This window comes from Colletotrichum truncatum (genome assembly GCF_014235925.2).
Source record: "Colletotrichum truncatum strain CMES1059 chromosome Unknown Contig_0003, whole genome shotgun sequence".
In the NCBI taxonomy this organism is placed as follows: Eukaryota; Fungi; Ascomycota; class Sordariomycetes; order Glomerellales; family Glomerellaceae; genus Colletotrichum; species Colletotrichum truncatum.
The window spans coordinates 5559394-5576973 of record NW_027222400.1 but is presented as its reverse complement, the minus strand read 5'-3'; the positions used below and the strand labels follow the sequence as shown (position 1 = coordinate 5576973).

Below are 17580 nucleotides of genomic sequence, written 5' to 3'. Positions count from 1 at the left end.
GAGACAACAGTCGGAACACGGGGGTGTCGCTGGAGAAAGGGGTCGATCCGTGCGCCTCTTTTGTCGTATGGGTGATGTGATGTACCTTGCAGAAAGCTTGCGCATAGCAATGGGGAAATATTCCGCAGTGCGACCGAGAAAAGTGGACAAGTTGCGAAATCTAGTGATCAGCGAGACGTGCCTATGCCAACACTGTTAACATGATTAATGGAGATGAGGGACAGTAGCGAAGTGGCGTCTAGTCGGGGATGGAGGCACGTGGCTGTCCCAACAGTCAGTCTCCTGTCTCAGGGGGTAACTGGAGCGTTATTCCCGAGATGTGGAGGTAGGAAAAATCTCCCCAGGAGCCAAAGACTGATTTCTCATCCAAGGCCAGTGCTTCGTCTCGTGTGATGATAAAGACGGGTGATTCTAGAAGGGACGCGTGACAGAAGGAGAGTGGAGCCAGCCAGTCTGGGCATCGTCGATCCGGTTCTCTCCATGGTGGTGAGGCTCAGTGCCGACTTTTGTCTCCGGCCGAGGCTGGGCATGCCGAGCTGATGACTGTGACTGATGAAAAGCGGAGCGTCAACGACGCCCGCTGACACCGCCGAATTCCGTGAGAGCCTCATCGATCCTCACGACAACCGGAAGGGGGAGAGCAAGACTCAGCAGGATGATGGTGTGATTGGCGGGAGCGGGATACAGGCGGAGGCCGAAACAATGGGTCTTCTTTTTTTTTCGTCTTTCCTCAGTATTGATTTATTCCAATTCCCTGCTCAGACTCAATGAGAGACCCTTTTTTTGGGATTGGCTTATCTCCCCAGAAGGGGCCCCGAGTGACCCAGAGAAAAAGCGCGTCGAGACAAAATCTGGGAGCCCCTCGGGGAACAACGGTGGAGGCATTGGAGTCAGCGCCTCGGACGGCGACCGACAGACCGGTTAGACCTGTAGAATAAGGAAAGTCAGTCTGGCTCGGGGAGACACGAAGCAAAAGACTGGAGATTTCTGGAGAATGTCTGGGGCTTGGCTGGAGACTCTGGAGGAGAGGATGAAAAGGGCCGAAGAGAGGCCATGGCCGCTGGAAGAAGGGGGAGACGACAAAAAAATAAAGATAAAAATTGAAATACAAAAAAAAAAAAAAAAAAAAAAAAAACCGGAGCGAGCGGCGACGTCATCTGACAGTGGGGCCGGACTTAGAGGATGGTGAAATGTGAATTGAAGAAGACGGCCGGCCGGCGGTTCAATCAAGAATTATTGGCGGCTTGGAACAGGTGCTTGTTTGCTTTTTTGGAGGAATTTGTGCGGCGATCGAGGCTGGGCAAGCAGGCAAGATCCGATCCACCCGGTCGGGAAGGCCTGCTTGGCGCGATTGGCGATGCGGTAGGGGAACGGGTTTACGGGTAGGCGCTGACGGGAGGTAGGCGGTAAATACTACGTAGTGGATTCATGATTGGCCAAGATGGAACTGCAACCGCCTTCAGTTGGTCCCTATCCGTGTTTACGGGTCAGCAAGGTACGGATACTGCAATAGACGTTCTTTCCTATTTCCTGGACAGTCCAGGGAAGGAAGGCAGCACTGCTGCAGCCGCGGAAAGATGCCGTCATTTGGCGTACGACACTGACTCGATGTACCTGCTCATACAAATTAACCTGGCAATATACTCGACTCGCATGTGTATAGTACGTCACAGTGGCTTTACTTCACTACAGCCAGCAACAAGAAACATATCACAGCACAACGATTTATTCCAGCTGGGAATTTGAAAAAAAACAAACACCTTAGAGACCGGCTAGCACAGTCCAGACTCTAATAGATCGTTCTGGCACTGACTCCCCTCCAAACTCCACGGGGAGCACTATTTTACCTTCGTGTTCAACCCCATGGGAGCTCCAGAAAGAAAACTGAGTCTAGGTCTTCTGTACGGAGTACTATTCTTCTAGTGTACGGAGCATCTTTACCATGGTTGTGGCAACCCTCGCAGGTTTCTAGCACCCACTTTCACACCCCCCAGTCCCGGCTCATCCGACACGCCTCGCCTTCACACCTGATACTTGCATGTCCGGCAATAACCCTCTCCGTGTTATCCATTAATCATGCAGCAAAAAGGTATTGCTATGTACGTATACCACGCAACGACCTCGGATCCGACAGCGGGTCTGTTCTCTCCATGGGCTTTTCCATTCTCACGTTTACATCATCACATCATTCCACACGCCCCCCGTTGCTCAAACGATCCACTCATCTCGACCAACGTCATACAATCATTCATCAACCTCGAGATTCGTTCCAGGGAATTGTGGCCCAACTGCCCGCCCGGTCTGCTGCCCACGGCCTTCCCGCAGACATCAAGCTATCGCCCTCCACAATTTCTCAAATTCCCATCACCACGAGAGCCGCATTCGTAATACACCTGCCCCATACTTTGCCCCCGTCATCCAATCCCCCCATGTCGTCTTCCCCAAAAGAACCCCTTGGTCGAATCCCAACTGATGCGGCCGGACCGATTTCGACGCCTGGAGACCCCAGAACCGGGACGGCTGCACCTCGGTGCCTTCCACTCCATCCCAAGTCATCGGCCAGTCACTCATATTCTGATGCTCTGACCTGGCCCTCGGCCCTCGTCTCTTGACGTCACGCCTCTGTGCTATTCAGACACCCCTCCCTCTCACGCGCGCAGAAGGCTCTTTTTTTTTTCTGGTCCAGCTTTGCGAGCAACAGTCGAACGCTCGTGTGTCGATCTTCGAAACGTCCATATATACTCCCCGCCATGTCCCCCCAAGACATTTCTCTTGTGTCTCGGATGAACCATCACAGGCACTCCAAAGCCCCTTCAACCTACACTCACCTCAACTAATCACATACATCGTCATTGCCCATCATGGGGTTCTCGACGATCGAGTTCGACAAATACAACCCCGCCTCCGAGAAGGCGAGCGATGCCCGCCAGGACCTCGCCCATCTCGACTACTCCCCGCTCAAGCGCATCACAGGGCGCACATGGGCCATGGGACTTCTCGTCTCCATGGGTGGCATGGTGTAAGTAAACGAAAAATATCTCCCCCGATGCGCACTATACTAACTCGACCCTAGCTTCGGATATGACACCGGTCAGATCTCCGGTTTTCTCGAGATGCCCGACTTTCTCGACCGCTTCGGAGAGCGTGACACCCCTGATGGCACCCCGACTTTTAGCAATGTCCGCTCCGGTTTGATCGTCGGTCTCCTCTCCATTGGTACCCTCATCGGCGCTCTTGTTGCCGCTCCCATCGCCGATAAGTTCGGCCGCAGGAATTCCATCTCTTTCTGGTGCATCATCACCTCTATCGGCTTCGTCATCCAGATTGCTGCCGAGCGTACCTGGGAACAGATCATGGTTGGACGTCTTGTTGCCGGCTTCGGTGTCGGCGCTCTCAGTCTCATCGTGCCCATGTTCCAAGCTGAGACCGCACCGCCTTGGATTCGTGGCGCCCTAGTCTGCGCCTACCAATTGTTCATTACCCTCGGTATCTTCCTCGCGGCTTGCTTCAACTACGGTACTGTCACGCACCAGGAGCACAGCTCCGCATCATGGCGTATTGTCATTGGCCTTGGCTGGCTTTGGACCATCATTCTTGGTGTTGGTATCCTAGCCTTCCCCGAGACTCCTCGTTTCAACTACCGCCTTGGTAAGGTCGAAGAGGCTAAGCGCACCCTCTGCCGCGTCTATGGCGCTCCCGAGAACCACTACAGTATCTACGTTCAGCTCGAGGAGATTGAGAGCAAGCTCCGTGCCGAGTCCCAGATCAAGGGCAGTGCTATCAGCGAGTTTACAGGCATGTTCAAGGCGCCTCGCATGGCCTACCGCATCGCCCTGGGAATGATTCTGCAGATGTTCCAACAGCTCACGGGTGCCAACTACTTCTTTTACTACGGAACCACCATCTTCGCGTCTGTCAACATCAACTCCTTCATTACGCAGATCATTCTCAACGCCATCAACTTCGGTACTACCTTCATCGGTCTGTACATTGTTGAGCACTACGGCCGTCGCAAGTCTCTCATTGCCGGTTCCCTCTGGATGTTCATCTGCTTCATGATCTTTGCCTCTGTCGGCCACTTCAGCCTTGACATTGCGAACCCCCAAAACACTCCAGGACCTGGTATTGCCCTCATCGTCTTTGCCTCACTCTTCATTCTCGGCTTTGCCACGACTTGGGGACCTATGGTAAGCACCCTCGCGCTCATCAAGTATTTTGACAACCAACTAACACTTCCCAGATCTGGACAATTCAGGCCGAGCTTTTCCCCTCCCGCTACCGCGCCAAGGCCATGGCCCTTTCAACCGCCAGCAACTGGACCTGGAACTTCTTCATTGGTTTCTTCTCGCCCTTCATCACCAAGGCCATTGACTTCCGTTACGGCTACGTCTTTGCCGGCTGCAACATCGTCGCCGCCGCCATCGTCTACTTCTTTGTCATTGAGGGCCAGGGCCGCACACTCGAGGAGATCGACACCATGTACCTCGAGCGCGTCACTCCTTGGAAGAGCACCAAGTGGGAGCCTCCCTCTGCTGAGGAGATGGCTAGAATCCGCAAGCAGGCTGGCACTGAGCTGGACGCCAGCGCAAGCGAATCTGGTGCACACAATGAGAAGAACGAGCCTCTTCGGCCAAAGGACACGCAGCAGGACACTGCTCATGCGGAGAGAGTTTAATTCCATTTAAGATCAAGACAAGTGATTCGCATCATAAAGCCTGAAATGTCAGGTAGAGATGTACACATATAATGGGTGGCTTGTTTAAGATGACGAAATTGCGTGGCATGGAGTTGAGGCATGGGTTTAGGTGATTTGCATTGGCGCATGGCGATTTTCAATACTTTTTATACCAATTTCAACTACTTCATACTATTCAGCGTGCCAACTGGAGTGATTGCTTTGAGTGATATTCGTTGTGTCTTTGCTCTAAACTCCGTTAATATTTTAGAACTGCAATGTGAGATCATGAGAGGTGTAAATAATGAAATCGGAATGCTTTGGTGATGAAGGTTAAAGTAATCTGACACTTTCAGGACTAGCATAGTTGTGAAAGCTATTATAGCCTTTGACGGACTTCCAGTCATAGTCGAAGTTAGGCTATTCCATAGTCTACATTCAAGCTTGTCACGTAGACGGTCGACAGGGACCAAGGCCTTATTTTTGACAGTCGTATTGGGATTTGTAAATGGTAAGTGTCAGTATGGCATATCCACCGAATCCAAATCCCAGTCTCGCAGATACTCGATTTTCATCAGGTCTTCGTTCTGCACGTGGCCCGCATCCAACAAGTACATTGCCTTTTCGAGCCTTTTCGGGACGTCCCAAATGGTAATGCAGGTGGGATTCGACCATGACTTGATCGACGACGGATCCGCCTTGCAAGTTTCAACCAAATATCGAACAGTTTCGATCCCCCCTTGTCCGAAGAGGGCAGCAACGAGCGCGCTGCCGTAATCCCCCCCCGTCGGCGCATTCACGTCCGCCCCGAGCTCCTCCACGAGAATCTTGAGACACTTCACCGCTCCGTAGAACGCCGCGATGCCTACCGCAGTTCCGTGTTCATCCTCGATGATTTCCGTATCAGCTCCGTGCTCGAGGAGGATTCTCATTGTTAGATCGTCGTCGGTCCCAAACGCAGCTGTCAAAGGAAATTGAAAGTCGCATTCTTGACATCGGAGGTTTGGGTCCGCGCCATTTTCCAACAGTGTCGGGGCTAGTATGGAACAAAAGGCGAGAGCGTCGCAAAGCGACGTCGTCTTCCTTCTCGAGTAGCGTTCGTTCCGTTGCATGTTCGGGTCTGCATTGTTGTCGAGCAGCATCTTCGCTGTCGTGACGCGTTTGTCTTGGATAGCTACGTGCAACGCTGTCTCACCGTTGCATGACCTGTTGACGTCGCTTCCCTGGCTGATGAGATAGACACAAAGCTGGTCGTGGCCGTTTCTGGCTGCGATGGAGAGCAAGTCGTACCCTTTGGAGTTCACCTGGGTGATGTCGAGGCCCATGCCGTGCCACTTTTGTACCAGGTCAAGTGAGCCAAAGGTGCAAAGCGCGAAAATAGGGTTTTGCAAGGGCGGGAGATTTTCAATCAGCGTCTGGAAATTGTCATCGTACATCTCCTCAATTTGGACCGTGATATGCTTGATCCATGCTTGGTACTGAAAACTTGACTGGCGTTGAGGATCGATCGCCCCCAAAAAGTACTCGAGGATATCAGACATTTCCTTCGTCTTGGGGTCGTTCCAATATATCATTTGAATGTGTTGGATGCAGTATGTGCTGGCATAATGCATAAAAGGGCCCCCCGGGCGGAGACAATCTGCACTCTTGCGCTCGTTCATATCGACCCTAGGCTGCATGTAAAGCGTAGATGAGAGCCCAGGCATAACGTACTTGGGCAACTCCCAGTTCGTGTAGCAATCTAATAAGGAGAGAAGCTGCAAGGTTACTACATCTTGCTCTGATTTACCGATCCAGCCGCTGTGTTGCTCTAACTCGAAGAATTCTGCAACGGAAGCATGTGGGAATTTCCACGTCTTTTGAAGAGGGTCCTTGACAATCAAATGACGACAGATGAATTCCAAGTTCGACTCTTGTAAGCTCTCCTGGTCGATCTCAAGCTTGAATGCAGAGTTATCTTTTGAAAAAGAGAGCCGAATAGCCTCAAGAAGCATCTTTGTTGTCAACGGTTTAAGGGAGGATTTGGCCCACATCACGGCTCGTTGCAACACAACCAGATCGTGGTCTTCTTGTTGGGAGTAGATCTCTCCGTACGCGTCCATTAGATTGCGAGGTAGCGCTCCGAGCCGCCTCATAATTGACTTCTCGGTATTCAGCCCTTTTAGTTGTTCCCACTGGAGCTCCACCCATTTGAACCTTGTAAGTAGGTGAGTTAGCGTGGCTCTGGAGCTCTCGAGCTAGAAAGTTTGACTTACATGCCGTCGCTTTTGCTTAGCAGTGCTTCTTTCACATTATCTTGGATCCGATTTTCCTCCCACACTGACCCGGGTCTGTGTTTTCTGAGGACAGTATGGATGTACCGCTCAATATCACCCTTGTTATCGAGAGTACTAATTTCAATGATATTCGACCGCCCCATTGACTTCGCAATGTCGGTTTCCGGGCGGCTAGAGACAAAGATCTTCACGGGCTTGGTCGCCTCATCGACTAGACCGCGGAAAAAGTCAATAAGATCCTGCCTAGATTCTTCCTCGCACTCATCTAGAGCATCCAGAACCAAAATAGACCGGGGATATGTTTCAATTAGCTGGGTTACAATCCGTTTGCAGTCAGTAAGTTCGAGGCCTCGCCTGGCAGCATCTGAGTCGTCGCAAAAAGGGCGGAGCAGTCCGTGCCACTTATGTTGATGGCGCGACACAGCGAGAAGCTGGACGATGTAGCTGCTGAGAACAGACTTGGCATTTCTTCGGTCAATGTTTGAGCGGTCGCAGTAGAAATGTGCAAAACCCTCGTCGTTCGTGGCTGCCGTTGATGGGGCGATGCCCGATTGATAACGGTACCGGTCGATGACTTTCGAAGTAAGGTATGACTTTCCAAATCCCACTGTTTGGAAGCGAAAACTTATCAGTTACGCTATTTAAGCCTTTTGATTAGGGCGACTTACTCTGGCCATTCAGCCATAAGAGAGAGGAACAACTTGACTCTTCCCATTGAATAAATCGTGGGTGCTGAATTAACCACTCACATGTCCCCTCTGTCCTTGATTCTTTCTTCGCAAGATGTATTATATCAACTTCAATTCGACTGATATGGTTCATCGCGTTCCTCCTTTTGCTTTCATCGAAACTCTCAAAGAACTTTGCCACGTTGTCGTCAATCCGCCTCAGAGGGGCATGGAGAGTTTGCAAAAGTTCACGCTGCTTTTCATCCGCAGCCTGAGCCCACTGAATTTCGCAAATTCGAGAATCCTCGGAAACGGCTCTCTCCAGCCTCGAAAGCTGCGATGTCATCGATTCAGCTTCACCGGGGTTAGCAAGCGCGCGAACGAATTGCTTAGCCCAGCCCCCATTGAGTTGTTTGACTGCCGAAGCCAAGAATTCCAGCAAGGCTTTGTAAAGTTCAATCAACGAGTTTCTCAGGGCGACTTTCGAATTCTCTGTCGCAGTGGGAAGGTCGTAAACAATCTCATACACCTGGCCGCGTCTAACAAGCTGGAGCACTTTGTCTGCGCATCCAAACACAGCCACGACTTGGTCTAACTGAGTCACATGGGCCTATCGTCGTTATTGTAAGGTTCAGAGACATTCTTGGTCTCAAAACTCACCTTTAAGAGCACTTTCAAAGCCGACCAGATAGGTGAGGCCGGTGCAGGAGCGAATTGAACGGAAATATCCCCAATCGCCGTCACCCATGTTACTACTCGGCTTGCGTAATCTCTCCACAGGAGCTTTTGCCCATTGACCTTCATACTTGATCCGTTGTCTTTGTATGCCTCTTCCTTTTCCCTTACGATCCTCGTCAGCTCTTGGACTTGGATGTTACTTTTACGGTCGCCAAAGTCTCCAATCCATTTTTTTGTCTCTTCGTCCGTCTTCTCAAAGGCGGCCAGCCATAGATCGATAGCGCGACTTGAGGTAGGTTCGTGTTTAGAGAGAATGGGGTCTCCTGACGATGGGCTTTCAACAAGACTGTCGGATTTGTCTAGCCCTCTTCCCTGTGAGAGCGATTCCTTACGGGCGGAATGAGTCGACGTTGTGGATTGTGATGAAGGTTTTGTTACGGCGCTTGCGACCGGATCCTTGGACAGCGAGCGGCCAGCTGACGTCGCTGTTTCCTTATCTACTTTTATAGTTGCTGGTCTCGTGTTTAATTCAGATGTCGTTACAGAGCTCAACGTTCTTTTAGGCTTGAAGCACGAGGTCAACGCGGGGAGACAGCTGGATTTACCCTCCGCAGGGAACTCAGTGCCGGCCATTTCGGGCACTGGTAAGCCGGAGACTTTGTGGGTTACTTTAGTTAGTTTTATAGTGTTTACTGACTGCTACCGGAGCTGTGGCAATGAGGACGCGGCTCAACAACGAGATAACGTGCTGACGTAGAAGACTCAGTTCTTCAATTTCTCCGCTGATAACTCATGTAAGTGGCGTAGCAACACAGGCCAGTGAAAGCTACCCGCGCGCTTTGCAGACGGCGGAAAGCAAGTTCGGATGTGTTTCAAGCTGTTGATTTCTAGATAACGAGAGTAAGTCAAGACGAGTAGGTGCATGTGTGGTGGTCCGATTGAAACCCCGAACAGCACTGTCAGCTCTTTCGTGCGGCTGAAGAGGGGCAAACAATGTCTGGAGCAAGGGTAAGGGTACGGAGTGCATCGTCTGCCAAACAGATTGGTCCAGCCCAACCTGCAGGGGTCAGCATGCAAGACGATGTATGGCACCTGTAAACAGTATGGCGGCTGTCTACTTTCCTACCTTGTCTATCCCTATTTACCGTGTAGATTTTTAAAGCAGTTGGTTGAGATCAGTAAGCATTAACCTCACACACTTTTAATTCTGTCGTCTGGTCTTTATCATATGCCATTGGGATGGTACTTGAATTCTTCAAACCGTTTCTCCAACGCGTACTGAGCTGAACCTCGCATACGAATATTAGCATGCAGCTGGCATATAAGCTTTGATACACAGAATCCTCGTCACACATACGGCCAGGTGGTTTGGATCTCATTGAGTCGACTATTCTTTATAGTCACGCAGGCATGGAAAGGTATCTACCGTTTTCGTACCGTAGGTCATAGTGATGTGTATACGTCTGGCAAGCCTAAAGCTGACACCCTGATTGGTACGGTACAGACAAGCTCCTGCGGATATCTGCAATGCAGACCATCGGATCATAATGAACACTAAACCATCACCGGGCCTTCTTAAATGACTTCCCCAACCGTTCAATGGGTAAACAGGAAGGCATTTTCATCCATTATAAAGTATGAACGTCTGCTCCTGGAGTTCGCGCTTCCGCTCCAGGAGCAGGCGCTCCGGATAAACTCATTACTTCACGTACCATTGATCGTACGTGGAATGTGGGGATTTTCTCTGACAACAATGGCCAAAGGCAAACCATCCCTTGCATTGGAACAAGCTCAACATAATCAACACACAAAAAATGCTTCATCAAATAATATGCAAGACAAAAAAATGATGATGCGTTAACCATACAAATATAAGCGTCCGTCATCTTATTAAATCTATACCCCTTTCCCCCCTTCCCGAGAGCTTAAAGGTATCTTTTTGCTTGAGAGTTTTCAGTTTACAACGTTCTTTCAAGCCTTGTAGGAATCACGCGCTCCAAATGAAGCTTGTTAGCAGGAGGAATGCGCTCTTGGCTCTAACCGGACCATGGGCCGGGCTTCTCACTCTTTCAGCAGGCATTGCTATCACGGCAAACTATAATTCCAACGTCTTAGAGGCAAAGGCACTTGTAGATAGCCGATTGACTAGACTAGCAGGAACTCGCTACATCGATGCTCCAGATCCCTCTGCTATGGGATACTTTACGGGTGGGCCGCCGGGGCTTGAGACCGGCGTTATTATCACCACTGGCATAGCAACAGAAGCCATGATTGGACAAACCCCTAACAAGAACTGGGTTACCTCTGGGTACGATCCAGGTAACATCTGTGGCAGCAATTACTTTACCTCCGAGGAATACACTATACAATACGTGGAGTTTAATGCACCTCCAGAGATTGCCAAAGCGCGCATCAATTTTATCATTGCCACTCAGGAACTGTAAGCTATCTCTCTTTGTCCACAAGATCCCCCATGGCTTACACATAAGAATAGAGTCGGCGGAGACCCAGATAGCGCATTAGTAAATTTGGGTACCGCGACACCCCTCGATGGAACCTCGACGTGGTTGTCATCCCAATCTCAGCTAATGAACCAGACAACACCAGGTAACGGCATATCGTATGCAAGGTCAACTACACTTCGCTCAATTGAATTCACTCGCCAAAACCAAGCGTTTTACGTTGTGCTTATAGTATGCGAGTTTCCACCTGGCACTCGCGACATGGCTTTGCTGTACAACATAGAGGCTGTTGACCCGGTAGTTAGTAGCACTTCTTCCTCAGCGTCTTCCACGGCTAGCTCGACTTCAACTTCTTCATCTGATTCTATTTCATCGCCTAGCTTATCCCAGAGTACGGTTTCTGGCTCAACGGCTTTTTCTCAGTCAACTTCCTGGACAGAACCAACGTCATCAGCCTCATCTTCAATGTTGACTTTACCTCCCACCATAACTCCTTCTGTCACACCAACATTGCCAGCCACGACCCTAACCTTGACTTCAGAGTCAAATCCAGTCGTGTCTTCCCTCTCAGTCACCTCACTTTCACCCAGTGCATTTCTCAGAACATCTACCAGCGCGCCTACTATGGCGTCAGCCTTGCAAAGTCAGAATTCCGTCGGAGTACCATTATCCTTGAACATATCATCATCCTTGAGCATGTCGTCATCCTTAAGCTTGTCGTCATCGAGCACACAGTCTGCCAATATTGTCGTCCCAGCCGGGAGCTTTTATCCAACATCCGCTGGTACAAGCACGCTACCGAGTAACGTCACTTCCCGAGGCTCGGACGGTTCATCGTCTTCCTTTTCGAGTCCAAGAACTGTGCCTGCCCCATCAACACCAGCAACCAACGTTCCTTTCGTTAACAATTATTCGTTTCTTGGTTGCTTGGAGTCAACATCAGGGTATCCAGGATTCAACGAGATTGGTCGAGATCCAACAATGACTCAGATGAAATGCATCATATTAGGCCAAGGGCGTCGCTACTTAGGCGTATTTAATGAGTAAGTTTCCCTTTGGCACGTGATAGCTCGAAAAATCTGAAATATATACAGCACATGCTATGAATCGGACTCCCTGGCGGCGACTGAGATTGTAACGCTTGACCGGTGTGGGTTGCCCTGCCCCGGTGATGCTACCCAGATCTGTGGTGGCTTAATCAATGGCATTACCACACTTCGCGAACGGAATCATTATGGTTCGCCAAAATTCCGACGCGCTGCACCACCGAATGTACTCCTCAGCTTGTTTGCTGTCATCGATAATACTAGTTCTAACTCAGCCACTAACGTCCCACACCCACTTCTGGGCACCCCCCACATTTGGGCACCCCATTTACACCAAAAACGCCGTTTTTCGAAATTCTATATTAAACTAAATACTTTACTTATTAAAGAGAATAAATATATGTTAAATAGATTAAGACTTAATTATAATACTTAAGTAGCTATATACTAGTATTATTGATAATAAGTATTATAAATTCAAAGTTTAACATTTATAATACTAATTTACCTAGCCTATATCTTAATATATAAAATAGGTAGAGATATTTAACTAATATGATTAGAATTTTTAAGTAAGATATAGTAGATTTATATATTCTTATACTTAGTAAAAAATTCTTTAAGCTTAGAATAATATTTTAAAATTTCCCTTAAGAAAAGTTTCTATTATAGAATTTTAACCCTTAATTATACTATATTTACTAAAGTAATACTTTTAAATCTCTTTTAGATATAATTATATACTTTTAATAAGTATAAATATTAATTTCCTAGATTTTTTAAATAAGTATATATAAGCGAAAATATATTTTTCTAATGTTAAGGAATACTAGTAAGTTACTAGTATCTACTAACATTTTAAAGCTTTTAGTTTTAAACTTCTATATTATAACTATTATTATATTTAAACCTTTATAAAAAATTAGATGGCTATAATTATACTTAACATAGTTTATATATATTTTCTTTTCTTAGTAAGTATAGTAGTTAGTTTAATATAGAATTTCGAAAAACGGCGTTTTTGGTGTAAATGGGGTGCCCAAATGTGGGGGGTGCCCAGAAGTGGGTGTGGGACGTTACTGGGTCTATCTCCACAAGCCCTGTATCGACTCTACCAAACCCATCATCCCAACCGGGCAGCTCAACCAGAGGCGTGGCTCCCTTATCCAGCCCGGCCATTCAAGTGGCCCCATTGCCGAGTGGCCAAAGCAGCATAACAGCCATGGTTCTAACGAGTAAAGTTGAAACCATCACATCTGTGGTTACCACTCTCTTTTACACCACGGTCAATCCGTTTAATTCTGCAGCTTTGGTCAAAACCGAGCTTTGTACAACTCTATATTTTAGCGACTGTGGCTGTCCCACGCAAGTTAATCCGATAGTGCCTATGGTAACCACTATCGCCCAGTGTCATGCCTGTGGTCCCAAAGGGGAGGACACTGTTACCCTTGTTGTGCCATTGCAACGTGGTGCCGAGTCAAAACACCATGCCGATTTTCCATCGAACGAACTCCTTCCACTATCGTCCTTTCCGTCGGAATTTCAACAAACAAGAAAGAGGCCGCTCCCTGATGAGAAAGACACAGCGGGTTCCACTGCCGCAGCTCAAGCATCAAATCAAGATGTGGAGTTGTCTCTCCAACCTTTGACTAGATCAGCTGATACTGTGCCCTCCAAAGCTATAGATGGTGCCAATTTGAGCACCGCAAGTCCGACTTTTTCAGTCATCACCACTATTCCTGTTGCTGCTGCATCAGAATCTCGGCACATTTTCGATCGGTTGATACTCTCAAGTACTCTTGTGTTTGTTTCTGTCTACCTATTTTTGTTTACGTGTTAGGACTCGAAGGTGGCTTGCTTCAAAGTTCTGACTATGAAACGAATTTATATTCACCTACTTGCTCATATCTTTGATTCTAAGTAATCTTAAGATTTTAAAGGGAAACTTATAATTGGTCATAAGAATTATAAAGCTGTTTACAAACATTGTACACCACTTTATCATTACAATAAAACTCTTTCTAATTCATGGTTTTTCTTTTTTTTTTTTCTTTTTTTACTTTTACAATGAGTGTCTTGGTGTCTGAAGGGGTATGTATGATTCATTCTAGCCTGGTTTTCTCTCAACTTTGGCTTTGCGTATGGGGGAGAATATGCCAACGAGGATTGGGTTGGGGGGTCAGAAACCATTTATTGTACGGTTCAGAATTCCTTTCAAGGTGGTTTTGACGCCCGCGGCGACGATGGATGAACAACTGCGCCTATATTGCCTCTCTGTTCTTCAGAAAATACTTATCACCCTATACTTAGACGAAGATGATTTTTCTCTATCAATGTTTCTATAGAATTGCAGGATGAGCAACTAAAAAGATGATTTACTGATGCCACACGTGACAGTGTTAACTAGTATGTCCATGTGTGGCATACCTTACTCTATAAGTAATCAGTTCAAGCTGTTTGAGAGACTGGATTGATGAAGAGGGAATCCCCTTTCCCAACCATTCAGTTAATTAGATAGACGACCTCGAAGTTTTGCCATTCTATTCCTGAGGAATGACTTTTTCGGAGTCGGAGGGTTGCTAAAAGCAGTGAAAGCTACTCCGTAGGGTGAATGCTGATCTTCAGCTGAGTCGAGTTCTTGAGCTTGGGAGCCATTTACTGGTACGTCGTCAAGGCCTAGCTTTCTTCGCGCTTTGCGTGCTGCGGCAAACTGCTTTTCCAGCCCTTGATCCCTAGTCCACTGCTTCACGTACGCTATTACCTTGTTATAATAGTCTATGCGGCTCTGGGTCCCGGAAAGTCTTAAGCAGCCTTCAGCCATTGCGCTTGCTGCAGCAACTGCCCCGCACAGGGCTTTTGGGTCATCCACTCCTGCAAAATAGAGCTTAACGCACTCGAACTTTGAGTCCAAGACTGTCTGCGGTACTTCGCCTTTAGAGTTGAGCAGTCTAGAATCCAGGATAACCCATGCCAATTCGAGTCGCTCTGTGGAATCTGTGGAGTTGATAAACTTTGCCAACCTGCCCGATTGTGACAATTTTCGAAGATAATCGGAAGCACCGACGAGTCCCATCAGAGACACGAAGTTGGGGATTTCGAGCTCGTTCAACCAAGGCCTCCAATGGTAATGTTGATTGCCCCATTGCAAAGTAGTCTCCTCAAACGCCTCAAAGGAATTGATGAGATCGTTTACTGCATCGCGTTCAGATATTGTCTCCCTTGTTCGGGCTTCGGCCGGTAAAGCTGCTCTGCAGGCATGAAACAAAGCGTTGTTAAAAGATTTCGGGCCCCAATGCCAGGAAAACACCAACCATGCATTCATGAGATGGATGTGCGGATTGAATAAAGGAGCCTCCGAGCAGATCTCGTCCCAGGCCGCCAGCATCCACTCCTGCGCTGTCCGATGGAGTAGTTCGAGGTCGTCTGTATGTGAGAGTTGTATGATTCCTCTTGTGTGGCTGTCTAGTCGCCTCCGCGTGGTCGCCTTGATCCCACGCATCGTTTTTGATCCGAACATGAAGCTTGCCGGTTTGCCCTCATAGGCTACCCACATGAACAGCATGTTTCGAGAGCGCTCCGAAGCCTTGAATAACTGAAACAGCTTGGAAGCATCCGTTTTAAACGCCACGGGTATTCTTTTCCAGATGACGCTATATAGCTCCTGGATCCTCTCGGGAAGTTGGTCGATTGATTGTTGAAGAGCCGCAAAGCTTCTGCCACCATCCACACCGAGACGTAGCTGCTTGACAACAAGCGAGACCCAGAGGAAAACGCCTCTGGCCTTAGTGCGTATCTGTTCTGTAAGCTCACTAATCTCATACTGGCGGTCCTTGAACGCTTGAAGTTCCTCGAGTTCTTGTTTAATGAAGGCTGAGATGTCGTTTTTCGTCAAGTCGTGCATGCGCAGGAGAGGGCCTTGGTCAAACGCCTTCTCGAATTCCCTCCATGGACGGCTCGCAGCACAGATTTTAATACCACCACTTGCGCCCAATATTTGTATCTTTTTAACAATGGCGGTAGGAGGGGCTTCAAATTCGTCCAGGCCGTCTATGAAAATGACAATTTCTTGCTTTCGCGCCTTCAGTTCTGCAAGAAAACAGCCAAGAACTTCTTCCAACTCGTCGAGTTCCCAGAGCTTTCTAGGTAATTGCTCAAAGTCCCGGAGAGAGGCGGGCTGGATAGCCCGGAAAAGGGCCCATCTTCTTTTGGCAGCGACTCCCACAATATCGGGCACTGCCGCCAGGCCTTGGGCAAGTATGGTTCGGAGCAATCCCTCATATGACTTTTGCTCGTTTGTGCCAGTGTGCCAGGCGTAGTAGTGCAGCACAACGGTAGGCAGTTCGGGTCGCAATTCTGAGAGTAGCGTTCTCAGCTCATTATGCCCAAGAATATACTTCATCAGAGTAGATTTGCCTGATCCAGGGACTCCAGTGACCCAGAACACCTTCGTTTGGTCTTGCCGGAGCCAGGTAGGAAAACTCGACCACGCAGGATGCCCATCGACGTTTGGCGGTTCGTTGTGCCATATCCACTCAAAGGTGTTTTCGGCGCTTTGCACAATTTCATTCTCTCGTTTGTCAATGACATGGAACTGAAGAGATGCCACGATTCCCTGCCTAATTACATCCAAAGATGGCTCCAGGATGGAGGGAAGGTCCCGTTGGTGGTTGTCGAAATTTGCGTCCCAGTCTGGCTTCCAGATCTTCGTTACCAATTCATCGAATAATGCCGTTAGAAGCGGGTTATCCGGATCAATCGAACCCCATGCCGTCTTAATCTGGGCCGGAATCCCGAGGAGTTCAGCATGTGGGAACCTTGCCAAGGCAGGATCGTCGTCCTTTTCATCCTCTGATGGATCTTCATCAGAGGCAATCTCTTCCCTCAGCCTGGACTGGACAAGAAAGTCCGCCTTCTTGTGTATTTGTGCGAGAGAGGCATTTGTTACGTGTATTTCGTCTCTAAAGAAAGTATCCGCAAGAGTGAGCGACGGCCCGGATCAAGAGGTAAACGAGCATAAATACTAACAAAACACACGACACAGTGGCCATGGTGATCCTGGTTCTAGCAACCTCTAACCTTGCGGCGAGCTTTTCAATGTCCCCCCGCGCCATTACGCTTTGAATGGCGTGTTGAAATGATTGAAACGGCTTTGAGCTCTTGTTATTAGCGAGGCCGTGTAGAATGTCTTGCATCGTGCTGCCAATTTCTCGGCACTCGCTGACCGCATCTTGAAGCTCTCCCTCGTTTTGCGATGGTGTCGCCTTGGCCGTGTGCTCGCGCCATCTGTCTTCCAAATGAGTGACATGTTTATCGAGGCTATTCACGGTTTCAAGGATTGTAGCATTTTCTTTAGTCTGGCCAGTAGTCGAGTTCTTGATTTGGTACGCTCTGGTGGCTATCTTGGTACCGAATTCAAGGAATTGGAGAGAAGCGGCGACGACGCCGATGATGCTTGCTGGGTCCATTTGAGCGACGTTCAGTCGGGCGGACGCCAGAAAGGGCCCAGTGTGCAAGGCGCCGGTTCACGATGCGGGCAGTGTACTTTTATAGCTTGTTTACCATTCAAACATCTGCTTATTGGTAGATCCTTCATGAGAACAGGCTGTGTCTGCATTCGAGTTCAGCTACGATTTTCGCTTATCAAACGAGAAGCATTTAGCTCGGGCGGTTAGCAGGGGGACCAGGGATGGCAAGGTCATGTTGCATATGCAGGCGTTCAATATTTTTCCTGCGCCACCGAGGCAATCAGGCGAAGTACTCAGCTGAGGAATTGCC

The 17580-nt window shown here is 48.6% G+C and overlaps 4 protein-coding genes across 4 annotated transcripts; 2 read left to right on the top strand and 2 right to left on the bottom strand.

Annotated features, from left to right (window-relative positions):
• Positions 1–2861: 2861 nt before the first annotated feature.
• On the top strand, positions 2862–4675 carry CTRU02_206399 (hexose transporter; the record flags this gene model as incomplete). The annotated part of the gene is made up of 3 exons (XM_036728005.1): positions 2862–3019; positions 3074–4187; positions 4241–4675. 3 exons carry the CDS (start codon positions 2862–2864, stop codon positions 4673–4675), a joined length of 1707 nt encoding a protein of 568 aa, XP_036580119.1.
• Positions 4676–5193: 518 nt separating this feature from the next.
• CTRU02_206398 (uncharacterized protein) lies at positions 5194–8930 on the bottom strand (the record flags this gene model as incomplete). The annotated part of the gene is made up of 4 exons (XM_036728006.1): positions 5194–6871; positions 6931–7558; positions 7620–8229; positions 8280–8930. 4 exons carry the CDS (start codon positions 8928–8930, stop codon positions 5194–5196), a joined length of 3567 nt encoding a protein of 1188 aa, XP_036580120.1.
• A 1634-nt stretch (positions 8931–10564) lies between these two features.
• On the top strand, positions 10565–11565 carry CTRU02_206397 (uncharacterized protein; the record flags this gene model as incomplete). Its single annotated transcript, XM_070204707.1, has 4 exons — positions 10565–10737; positions 10895–10917; positions 10992–11059; positions 11140–11565. The coding sequence occupies 4 exons, from the start codon at positions 10565–10567 to the stop codon at positions 11563–11565; spliced, it is 690 nt and encodes a 229-aa protein (XP_070061811.1).
• A 2746-nt stretch (positions 11566–14311) lies between these two features.
• Positions 14312–17270, bottom strand: CTRU02_206396 (uncharacterized protein; the record flags this gene model as incomplete). Its single annotated transcript, XM_036728008.1, has 2 exons — positions 14312–16763; positions 16831–17270. 2 exons carry the CDS (start codon positions 17268–17270, stop codon positions 14312–14314), a joined length of 2892 nt encoding a protein of 963 aa, XP_036580122.1.
• Between the last annotated feature and the right edge of the window lie 310 nt (positions 17271–17580).